This window comes from Sinocyclocheilus grahami, unplaced genomic scaffold (assembly GCF_001515645.1).
Source record: "Sinocyclocheilus grahami isolate Dianchi unplaced genomic scaffold, SAMN03320097.WGS_v1.1 scaffold224.1, whole genome shotgun sequence".
NCBI lineage: Eukaryota > Metazoa > Chordata > Actinopteri > Cypriniformes > Cyprinidae > Sinocyclocheilus > Sinocyclocheilus grahami.
In genome coordinates, this window is record NW_015505403.1 from 796231 (window position 1) to 809026 (window position 12796).

General features: G+C 34.9%; 1 protein-coding gene across 1 annotated transcript in view; it reads right to left on the bottom strand.

Moving 5' to 3' along the window:
• Positions 1-12796, bottom strand: part of LOC107596896 (CUGBP Elav-like family member 5) — a 145536-nt gene that overhangs the window by 116653 nt on the left and 16087 nt on the right. Inside the window, exon 2 of the mRNA XM_016287753.1 lies at positions 11085-11167. Coding sequence (XP_016143239.1) covers positions 11085-11167 — 83 coding nt within the window. The remainder of the gene's footprint in view (positions 1-11084; positions 11168-12796) is intronic.

Genomic DNA, 12796 nt, shown 5'->3' on the forward strand with positions numbered 1-12796 from the left:
GACAAAAAGGTTCTTCTATGGCATCGTGAAGCACCTTTATTTTTAAGAGTGTACAGAAGCATATTTGCCGTCAATTTAGAATGCCTGGAATTTTGAGTTTTATTAGACTAATAAATCAACGTGCGTGCACTCTGTGTGTGATTTGGTGATATAGCCTACTTGATAATGTCAGATAGCACATCATTAAAACAACACTTACCATATTATCGCAGAAGATATACTGTATATCGTACACCCCAGAGTCGACTTGAGTGGAAAATGAAATCATCCGCGGTTGTGTGCACACTTGTTTGCACATGAGCATGAGTCTAACTTGCAGATGCCAGACCACAGATTCATCAGACCTGCTTTCCTGCAGTCCGTGTTCTTCTGACTTCTGACTATTTTGTAGTAAGTAACGAATATGCTTCGGGGAAATGTAGTGGAGTAAAAGTAAAAGTTGGCTGAAATATATAAAATATCAAGTAAAGTACAGATACTCCCAAAAAATACTTAAGTACTGTAACAAAGTATTATTACTTTGTTACGTTACACCACTACCTTTTTAGTCAGTAGTATCTATTACTGTTACAACTATTGGTAACACTTTACAATAAGGTTCATTAGTTAAACATTAGTTAATATTAACTAACATGAACTAACCTTGAGCAATACATTTGTTACTGTATTTACTAATCTACACTAATGTTAGTTAATAAAAATACAGATGTTTAAAATATCAAGTAAAGTACAGATACTCCCAAAAAATACTTAAGTACTGTAACAAAGTATTATTACTTTGTTACGTTACACCACTACCTTTTTAGTCAGTAGTATCTATTACTGTTACAACTATTGGTAACACTTTACAATAAGGTTCATTAGTTAAACATTACATATATATTAAAATAAATATAATAAATACAATGGGATCCAAAAGCATTTCAAATATAAATAAAGCTTATTTAAAAAATGCACTTATGAATATGATAAAAAAAATATATATGCCTTTTTACTAATTTAATTAAAATGTATGTATTAATAATTTGGGTGAAACATTGTGGAATAAATAAGTTTTTGCTGTTCTCCCATTCTGCTTTAATGACAGCAGCACTGATTAGTGACCTAGAAATAGTGCAGAACATGAACAATTTCTTATTCGTTGTAAGTAATAACTTTCCTTGCTGCAAACTTCCTAAAACTTTTTTTTAAAAAATGTAAATTAGATTTCAGGCCCCACTGCATTTATAATAGTCATGCCAATCACGCTTCATTAATTTGATTTAATGAGCGGCCATCAGTATCCTATCACAGTGTTTATTCTGAGAAAAATATACAGATTTGTCAGCACACACAGCGTTCACACGCTGGGTAACACCTCCTGCGTTCCTTACATATTTCATGTCCATCAAAAGCTAAAAATGGAGCCTTGTTAGTTTACAGACAGAGATTATTTGCTGTTTTGTCATTATTACAAGACTTCACCAGGTACAAGCATCCAAAAAGGGGTTTACTTTTCAGTAAACAGTTCTTAAAGGAATAGTTCACCCAAAAATCAAAGAACTCAGGCCATCTAAGATGTATTGTAGATGAATTTGTTTCTTCGTCAGAACAGATTTGGAGAAATTTAACATTATGGGTGCCGTCAGAATGAGAATACAAACAGCTGATAAAAACATCACAATAATACACAACTCCAGTCCATCAATTAACATCATGTGAAGTGAAAAGCTGCGTGTTTGTAACAAACAAATCCATTATAAAGGCATTTTAAATTTAAACCATTGCTTTCAGCAGTAATTTGAGTTTGTAATCCATAATAATATTTCATTGAGTGAAAAAGTCCATCTCCTTTTGTCCTGTGACATGAAAATACACCGACACATCCAAAACAAGTACTGCTTCAGACTGTTTTTGGTTATAAATGGTGCTTAATCAGTGCATATTTCTCTCCTGATTCAGACAAAGATTTATTTTTTACTGGAAGCAATGGTTTGAAGTTAAAAACATTTTATGGATTTGTTTCTTACAAACACACAGCTTTTCACTTCACAAGACGTTAACCTATAGACTGGATTTGTGTGGATAACTTATGATGTTTTATCAGCTGTTTGGACTCTCATTCTGACGGCACCCATTCACTGCAGAGGATCCATTGGTGAGCAAGTGATGTAATGCTGGATTTCTCCAAATCTGTTCCAATCAAGAAACAAACTCATCCACATCTTGGATGGCCTGAGGGAGAGTACATTTTTATTTTGGGGTGAACTTTTTCTTTAAAATAACCATGCTGAAAGAACATAATATAAAGAACCTTTTGTGGAACGTAAAGGTTCCATGGATGCAAAAAAAAAACACCACTGTATTTTTAGGAGTGTAGGAAAAAAAGGTTTTCTGGGATGGGGACTGGTATTTTTTTCTGGCAAAAACGACAATTGGCCAGTTCACACGTCTTCCACAGACGGATGTGAGAACAAGCAACGGATCTGGGCGTAAAACACACACCTTAAATTACACCGGATTTGCAGCAGGGCAGAGCTGACTCCGGAGGAGCAGGTGAATTTGCAGATCCAGCAGGGGTGTGGAGCCCCGCAGACAGCATGAGCTCATACACACTGAAACGTGGCGAAACCGCTCTCATTTTCTCCAAGCGTGGCCGGCCTTCCTGCACAGACACATCTGTGAGCGTGCCTGATTTCTCACGGATGCAGTTGGAAAAATATGCCTTTTATGTAGCTATATATGTATGCCGTGCCAAACTAGATTTGAAAATGCACAGCAGGGTTGACAGAGGTGTTGTGTGCGTGTCAAAACAAACAGCTTTCTTTGTCTTCACGTTGTTTTGACTCAGTGTGATATTTCCTGTTCCAGTCTAGACGGATGTATATGCTGGCATATACTGCATCTAATTAAAAAAACATATCATCTCATGCTTTTGCAGGCGTGCCATAAATATCTTCGCATATTTGTCCATGTAGATTTTTTTATACATTTCGAATCTTCACTATAACCTTGTTTGCAACTTAAATCGGTGGATTAAAAGCAATTTAGATAAGTCTAAAAATGGTTTGCTGCTATAATGCAACAAATTCAATTTGCAGTTATGAATCATCTTTTTCACCAGCTGCTTGGAAACAGAGGCACATGCTTTATATAAATACACTTAAAATATGGCTGAGATTAATTTATGTCGCAGTTCCAGTGTTCTTGTTACCATTTTACATTAATATGCTGAGTGACCTCCATAAAATTTCCTTGAAATTGTATTTTGATTTGTAATGGTACATTTGGTTCTTATTAGAGTCATAAATTCTTTACATAGTCAATAAGTTAGTGTATGTTTAATAATGTGCTTAAATGTTGTTATTATTGTTATTAGTAGTAGTAGTAGTAGTAGTAGTAGTAATATTGTTGTTGTTGTTGTTGTGGTGGTTTTGTTGTTGTTGCTATTAATAATACAAACATTTAAGGATATTTTATTTGAATAATAATATTATCAATGACAAGTAACAACATTATTATTTTTAATATTATTATTAAAATGGTTTTAATAATAATAATAATAACAATAATGAATAACTTTTTTTACATTTTATTATTGCTATTATATTTATTATTATTGTTGTTGTTGTTGTTGTTGTTAATAATAATAATACAAACATTTAATGATATTTTATTTTTAATAGTAACATAAATAACAAGTATTTTTATGTATTAATCATCACATTATAATTTTGTATGTTATTATTAAAATGGTTTTAATAATAATAAAAATTAAATAATAATAATAATAACAACATTTACATTTTATTATTACTATTATTATTTTTATTAAATATTAAACTTCCAACAACTTTTATTTTTATTATTATTAAATTCACTTAAAAGTTAACCATTAACATTATTCTAAATATGTAGAAGAACATTTTTCAATTTCAATATAATTGTTTTTTTAAGTAATAAATCATTTGATTTTAATAATAGCAAGGATTTAGCAAAACCCCTTTTAGAAATATCCAGCTTCACCCCCCTTTTTTTTTTATTAACTTTTTTAAGCGTTTTGTTTTGTTTTGTTTTGTTGTGGTCATGGACAAAATGAACCGATAAACAGTAATCTTACTATTTCTAGTGCTCACTTGCCAAATCAGTTCGCCGAAGGTTACATCACCTAACTAATATTCATGAAGATAAGGTTTATAATATTTCTCCAAACATATCAGATAATTTCAATGCCCGTTTTAAAGTACTCAACTACAAAATGACTCAAAATGGCCATCCAGACACTGACCACACATACACACAAACAAAATCCACCACTCATCCCACTACGCACAAACATACACAGATCGCCACCGTTAGCCCTAGACGATACTGACAAGCTGCCTTGTATACATGGTGATGTTATCACCACATCTCGCACATTACGGAGCTGATGTTCTTCAGAGGTCACTGATGGGAAAGCGCTGTCGAGGCGGACAGCTGTCAGAACGCCTTCCTCGCCTTCACCCAACTTCCTCCTCCTGCTCCTCCTCTGCCTTAGGGTGTCCTCTGACTCCTATAATGGGGCTCATATGTGCCCCCCTGTCATAGCGATTCTTAGCAGTACGTTGAACTTGAAGGCTCTGCGAAATCCCAGCTGGAATTAAACTGGAAGGATCTACGTCGTTTGATTGATCTTGGCAGTTGCTACATGTGAGTTGTGCTCTGAGGATGCTCCATCCAGAAAAATGTGGCCGTTTACTCGACTGGCTATTGTTTCTCATGCACAACTGCTAGCTGAGTGCAATGTAGCCCCCTACGATAATTTGTTACAATGACACACAATATATCAGTACGATATCGGTTTTCAGCCCGATATTTTACTGTGATTTTTCCACATATGTCTGCTGTAATGAAGTCTACAACAAGTCTGCTGTAATGAAGAATAAAAAGAAAATCTGGAAAAATCCTACAAAAACAGAATCTATTATTTATCTTACGAAATTATCAGCAAAAATATTTTCTTAAATATTTATTTAAATATATAATAATATTTTTATTATTAGGGTGAACCCTTTTTTTTGCGCAGCCCAAAATAACTCTAACAGAGAAACTAGCAAAACTAACAAAAACAGTCACTATATTTGCAACTCCACCTGATGCCACTAGGGGCGCACAAAGGACACTTCGTCTTCATATTGGATGATATTTTACTGTGATTTTTCCCACATTCAAGACTGTAATGAAAAACATAAAAGAGAAAGAAAAAATAGACGTGAAAATATAGAAATTATCTTACAAAATTATCTTCAACAATTTTTATTTTAATTAAAACATTTTTATTTATGTAAAAAAGTTATCTGTCATTCATTATGTTCCGCTTGATGCCACCAGGAGTGCACAATGGACACTTCTTCTAATTATGATTTAATTTTGACAGATTTCTTAGGTTAACAATCTTTACCAGAGACAAAAGCCTTAACGTGTAACTAACAGTTTTGCATATGGCATGAGTGAAACAGGGTTGTTAACGTTAACTAAAACTAATAAAAACAACAATATAACGCTGAAATAAAATAAAATATAAATATTACATGAAAAACTACATGAAAATAAGGCCTTGGCAGCTTAACTAAATTGCTAACTGGAAAGCAATAAAAACAAACTCATCTAAAACTGAAATAAAAATAAATTAAACATCAATAGCAATTTTTAAGAAAACAAAAACAAATTATTGACAACAGAACATAAAATTATTAACAATATAACAATATAAAAATAAAAGCTAATTTTGATTTAATAGAATATTTAAATATATAAATAACACTGGAGCAGGAGTCTAACGGTCAGTCGAGAGTTAAGGACAAAACACAAGCATAAATAACTTATAGGTAGTTTACATGAATTACTCTGTAGCAGGGCTGGACTGGGACAAAAATCGGCCCTGGCATTTTTTGGTCCAGGTGGCCCACCACCACTTTGAGATATATATATATGTATATACATACACACACTATACTAGTAAATTATTTTGAACAATAAGATTTTTTATGTTTTTTAAAGAATTCTCTTCTGCTCACCAAGCCTGCATTTATTTGATCCAGAATACAGCAAAAGCAGTAATATATAATATTTGTATTAATAAATATTTGTACTATTTAAAATAACTGTTTTCCATTTGAATATATTTTAAAATGTAATTTATTCTGCGATTTCAAAGCTGAATTTTTAGCATCATTACTCCAGTCACATGATCCTTCAGAAATCCTTCAAATATTCTGATTTGCTGCTCAAAAATATGTATTATTATTACTATGTTGAAAACAGCCGAGCAGAATTGTTTCAGGTTTCTTTGATGAATAGAAAGTTCAGAAAAACAGCATTTATCTGAAATTAAATTTTTTTGTAACATTATACATTTATTTATCATCCCTTTTGATCAATTTAAAGCATACTTGCTAAATAAAAGTATTAATTTCTATCATTTCCCAAGGAAAAAAAATATACTGACTCCAAGCTTTTGAATGGTATATGTAGCCTATAATGTTACAAAAGCTTTTTATTTCAGATAAATCGCAAAGAACATTTAAATTTTCAAAGAACATTTTCACTTCAGTCTAGCCAGAGTTCAGGCACTCTCAAAAACTCCCATTTAAATCAGCTGTTTACACTGTGAAATGAATATCTTACTTACATTCGTACGCACATCTGCACAGTCAGCGAGCAAGTGAACAAAACACAGCGTTTCAGCGATGACTCATTTGAACGCCTCTGATTGGCCATTGCATTCATAAGCTCAACAGACTCGTGTGTGATTGGTTATAATGCAGCGCTGCACAAACGCGTCTGTCTCTGTGCCAGCCAAAGCGCGAACGCAGATTTGAATAGCAGCTGATGCTGTGCCGCACTAAACGATCTAATCACACCGGTGTGATTGTATCAAATATAAAAAATATTATTCGGCTATTGTTTTGTCTTTTGGAAGCTGCATTTAAAATCCATTTGGCTCAGAAATCTGAGGGGGCACAAAAACGTGGGAAAAGCCGACGAGGAAGAAGTTGCGGTGAAGCGATCTTTATATAGGCGGAGCAAAATACAAAATACTTCATCGCTCTGTCTATAGCGCATTGTGGTTGGATGTTTACGCTGTCAATACAGGAGACAAACTAATGGGCCTCTGGCTGCTCGCTGTCCCTGCGTGATGGTCCTCGGCAAAAAAAAACATGAAAAACCTTCTGTCGGCCCCTTAAGTGCGTCGGCCCACCAGGAAAACGCCCGGTATGCCCGATTACCAATCCAGCCCTGCTCTGTAGCCTCTGGCAATCTGCATATCAAGCAGGATTTAGCAAACAAACAACTGGCATATCTGCTTACCATTAACTTATTGAGGCAGGGGTTGTTGGGGAAAGATTTAGGGATAGGCTGTTTGTCCAAGACTCACTGCAGGCCACTTTGGCAGATATACACGGAAGAAAGAGCGTGTTTGCGAACCACATATTTTTAAAATGGACTGGTCGTGGGTTAACTGTGAATAAATGTGAATAAACAGTTCACCCAAAATGAAAATTCTATCATGATTTACTCTTTCTTCTGTGGAGCATAAAAGAAGATATTTTGAAAAATTGTTGGTAACCGAACAGGCCGGGTTCCCATTGACTTCCATTGTACGGACAAACAATACAGTGGAAGTCAATGGGAACCAAAACTGTTTGGTTGCCATATTTCTTCAAAATATCTTATTTTATGTTTTGCAAAAAGAAACTCATTAAGGTTTGGAATGACATTCGGGTGAAAAGTTTGACCCAAAGATAAAAAATTATTTCATTATATATTCACCCTTATGTCAGTGGGGTCTAATACAACATTGGACTCACTGGCTTTACTGCATGGACAAAACAAGAGTACAAGCTTCATACAGGTTTGGAATGACATGAGGGTGAGAAAACTCAATTTTGAGTTTTGGACTATTGCAATGCTCTCTTGGCAGGTCTTCCAGCCACTTCTATCAAACCTCTACAATTAATCCAAAATGCCGCTGCAAGATTAATCTTTATTGAGCCAAAAAGAACGCATGTCACACCTCTGTTCATCAATTTGCACTGGCTACCAGTAGCTGCTTGCATTAAATTCAAGGCATTAATGTTTGCCTACAAAACCACCACTGGCACTGCACCCCTTTACCTGAATTCATTACTTCAGAGTTATGTGGCCTCTAGAAGCTTGCGTTCTGTAAGTGAACGGCGTATTATTGTGCCATCTCAAAGAAGCACAAAATCACTTTCACTGACTTTTTCATTAACTGTTCCCTCCTGGTGGAATGATCTGCCCAAATCAATCCGAGCAGCTGAGTCCTTAACCATCTTCAAGAAACGACTAAAAACAAATCTGTTTGACCCTCTAACTCTAACGCTTTCTATTCTATATTAATTCTACTTTACCTATATTTATCTTTTTTTATTTTTTATTCTTTATTTTTTTAAAAACAACAACAAAAAACAAACAAACACTAGCTTTCTAGTGGTGCTTCTTTAAAAATGTGACATACTGATTTAAAAACTCATGTTGTGGCGCCCAAAAAAACAGTGTGAGACATGACGCAACAGTCAATATGTCTGTTTAAATGTGTATAGGTACAGAAGCAGTGTTTAGAATGTGTTCAATTTAGAAGACGCACCTTTTCCTGAGAGGATTTTACAGTGCAAACTGTAAAAGCTAACGCACACCACACTGTCAGCATGCTAATTAGAGCACCACCACTGAAATATTAAAACTAAAATATACATGTACCAAAAAATAGAGAGGAATAGTCAACCACCATGTCCTATTCCTAGGCAAACACATGCACATAAAAACACGTCTCTAGTTCTCAGACTCTTCAACAAACAGCTACTACCTTATTCGCAGTTGTCTCAAGGGATGACAACACTGGTAAGTGAAGCTGATGCAATGATGTCACACATGCAGCAAGTCTGTGTACATGTGCGCGCGAGTTTCTCTCACTCCACGGTGCGATGGGGAAGTTGTGATATATTCTCAACAGGCCTGGATGACATGTGTCACATCCTGATTGCCCCCTCTTTCATCTATTTTTTTCCTTTCAGGCTCAAATGTTCTCCTGGGGGTAAAAATGTGTGTGTGTTTGACATAGTGGCACTAAATCGAATGTTGGATACCACCTGTCATTGGCTTCTTCTTTAAAACTTTTCATTGTGAGGCTTCTTACATAAAGGTTTCAACGGTCAGCAACCTTAGACACCTCTGAACGTGTATATTATATTTCTACTTCAAATTTCTAGAACCTCTGTAATACTAGTGGATAACTACAATGAACTAACATCATGCCAACTTGAACAAAAGAGGAAACATAAAATACTAAGAAATATAGAAATTCTGAGAATTATCCAATGTTTGACTTAAATTCCTGACGATATAATTTATAATGAAAAAATAGTATTTCAAAAGGAATAAAGAAGCAATTTCACTATTAAGGATTTTGTTACAATAAACCACAAACAGTTGTAGAATAATATAAAGTAAAACAAACAACTAAATAATAATAATAAGAAGAATAAGATAATAATAATAATCATGTAATTTCAAAATAAAAAAAATAAAAGAACAACATTTTAAAATCTTTACTGAAGCAAAAGCAAAGAACATAATGGAAAAAAATAAGTCTTATATATGTACCTGTGATGCCAAATTAATAAATAGTAATATAAACAAATAAATCAAATAGTAATATAAAATGTAACGTCAAAATTAATAAGATAAAACTAAAAAATTACTTTTAAATAACATTTAATAATTTAATAATAAAGCAAACCAAAGCAAAGCAAAACAAAACAAAAAAATGACACGTTCACAGTCTTCAAACATAACATTTTCTGGCAGCTGCTCAAAGACAATGTCATTATTTAAGAAAAGAAAAGAAAAGAAATATTATTATATATTGCTGGTGCCATATTTTCATCTGTGATGCCAAATTGATAAACAAATAAATAAATAATAATAATATCAAACGTAATATCAAAATAAAAAACTAAAACAGTAAATTATAATAATTTATAAAATAAAGCAAAGAATAGAATAAAACAACAAAAATCAAAACAAAGCAAAAAACAAAACAGCAAAGCAAAGCAAAGCAAAAAAAACAACACATGCTATTAACAAATAATGCTATAAATAAACAAATAATGTCATTTTTAGAGGTCCAAAAAAGGGGGGGGGGCACAAAAGCAATGTTGCTGGTGCCATATTTCCATCTATGATGCCAAATTAACAAACAAACAAACAAATAAATAAATAAATGAATAAATGATATAATGTTTAAAATCAAGATAAAAAATAAAACAGCAAAATATTATAATTTATCAAATAAAGCAAAGCATAGAATAAAACAACAAAAAGCAAAGCAAAGCAAAAATACAAAAAGCAAAGCAAAACAAAACAAAAACAAAACATGCTATTAACAAATAATGCTATAAACAAATAAAATCATTATTCAGAGGCCAAAAAAAGGATTAAAAAGGCACAAAAGCACTGGTACTGGTGCATCTACATTGCTCTCGGTGCATCCAAGTTTCCTGCAGGTTACTTCAGGAGATGTCTGTCCGGCAGCATAGCAACAATATGTCATTGTTATATCATTCACTATGGCTGTGTGTGGCCGGAAAGACTACTGTTGGACCTCCTTGTGTGTTTTGTGCTTTGAATGTCGTCGCAATTGCCAGTCATCCTCAGGAGCACACAACCCTCAATGGAAACGCTCTCGCTGCGTCCCGCTATGTTTATTTTTGTGCGTCTGGAATACTTTTGTGCAACTGGGCAACAATGACTCACTGGCTTTTTGCGTAAATGGAGCAGTTTGGAAAAATTGAGAGAACAAATGAATTGACATTTGCTATCACTGCATCCCCAAGCCCTGCGCTGAAAGCATCGGATCAATGCTTGCAAATGTCCCCGGGGAGAAGTACCATGAAACGGCTCAAAGCCTGATCTTAAAAGGCTGGGTTATCGACTGATTTCTGCTCCAAAAGCTCTCTGTCTAAAACATACGGCTTTAGCTTTGACTGGCATGGTGGCTGTCTTAAAGAGGTGATGCAAAAGGCTGGCAGCGGACTTACCCCCGGCAGTGTCTTCTGTTCGTGGAGGGCGTTCTGGGCTTTGATGGCCGACTCGCGGGCGCAGTAGGTGAGGAACGCGCAGCCTGTGTGACAAAAAGGAAAGGAGACTTTCAATGACTTGGATAGACAGTGGTCTTGAACTCAATACTGCCTGATATCGACGGGTGGCCAAAGTCATTTGAAGTAACCAAACAGCTTCCTGTAGCAACTAACAGTGGCCAGACAATCAAGACAAAAGCATTTACATTTATTCATTTTGGAGCAGACACTTTCATGCAAAGTGACTTTCAAATGAGTACTATATGGGTAATATAAGGAGGAACACGATACAACTAGTGCTACTTTTGCTTTAAAAAACCTGCTCAGAGTAGCCTAATCTGGTTTGACTGGTTTAAATTGTAACCCCAGACTGACCAACTACAAAGTGCCCAAAACCCGGCTGGATTAGGCTGGCAGACCAACTAAAACCAGCTTAGTCTGGGTTAAGGCAGCTTTTTCCAGCAGGGACCTTATCAAATTTTATGTAGGGCAAAACATTAGCCAGGTTTTCATCCAAAGTTGCGAATTTAACTTTTGTGCAAAATTGGAATATCATATAAAGCATTTGCAAATAAAGCATTGTTTCCATCCAACGAGTCAAAGAGAACAAAATCATAATTACCTAAAAAACTGACACTAAATATCACTAAGAAAAGTAGAGGCAACTGTACATAGTAATTTTCATATATAATAAATGACTTGCACCTAAGAGTGAGCAGACAAAACAATAAATGTGAATATTGCTTTCAGATGTGGATGCCTGTTGTTTGGGAACACAGTAGTGTAAGACAGTTACACAGAAATACTTTGACGACAGACTTCACTCGGGTGTTTAAGAATGACCATAACAACTTTTTAGAAGCTGTGCAACGAGATCAGTCCACTGGTTAGTAAGGTTATGCAATCCCAGCGCAAAGTCACACAGTGGTGGCTCGTGGGTTTTAAAATAGAGGCACACTAATTGTATTGGTCTGGGATCCCTGCCGATTATTATTATTATTATTATTATTTGCTTAACCACTTTAAAATGGCTTTTTGGTTGCTTTTAGTCAGAAAACGTAAGGAAAATGACATATATACAGCAAGATAATATAACTTCACTTATCTGGCCTATCACTTGAAGCAAACATCCATCCCTTCTTAAAAGTCTGTGTTAAAAGAGAGCTGCCTGTTGCGCCATTTAATTAAGCCGACTGCTGTAGCCTATATCCAGCTTAGGTGTGTTTTCCCTAAATTTGTATATATACTGTTTGAATGACAGCTTGGTAAATCTGTTGGCAATCAAATATTCAATATCGCTATTCATCATAAGTACTTGGTACATTATCAGCGCAGCGGGAGATGTTCAAACTAATATCACGTAATTTATGTCTCTTTGATGATATCAGAAGGGAGGCTCGCCTCCCCTACGGGGTTTCTTTTCTCAACACTCCTCAGCGCTGAAAGTGAACACTCGATGGTGATTGGCTAATTTTTTTTTCCAACGGAGGCAGGAGAGTTCACCTCTCCCCCGGCCTCCCCCTCCCCTTCTCTATCACCTAGCGGTTGTAATTACATCAGCAGATTCGGCACATTCGCGATAGAAAAGCGGCACTTTCACGTTATGGTATTACAACTGTGAAATTACAAAACAAAAAATACACATTCTGAGACATGAACTGAAATGAATTGTG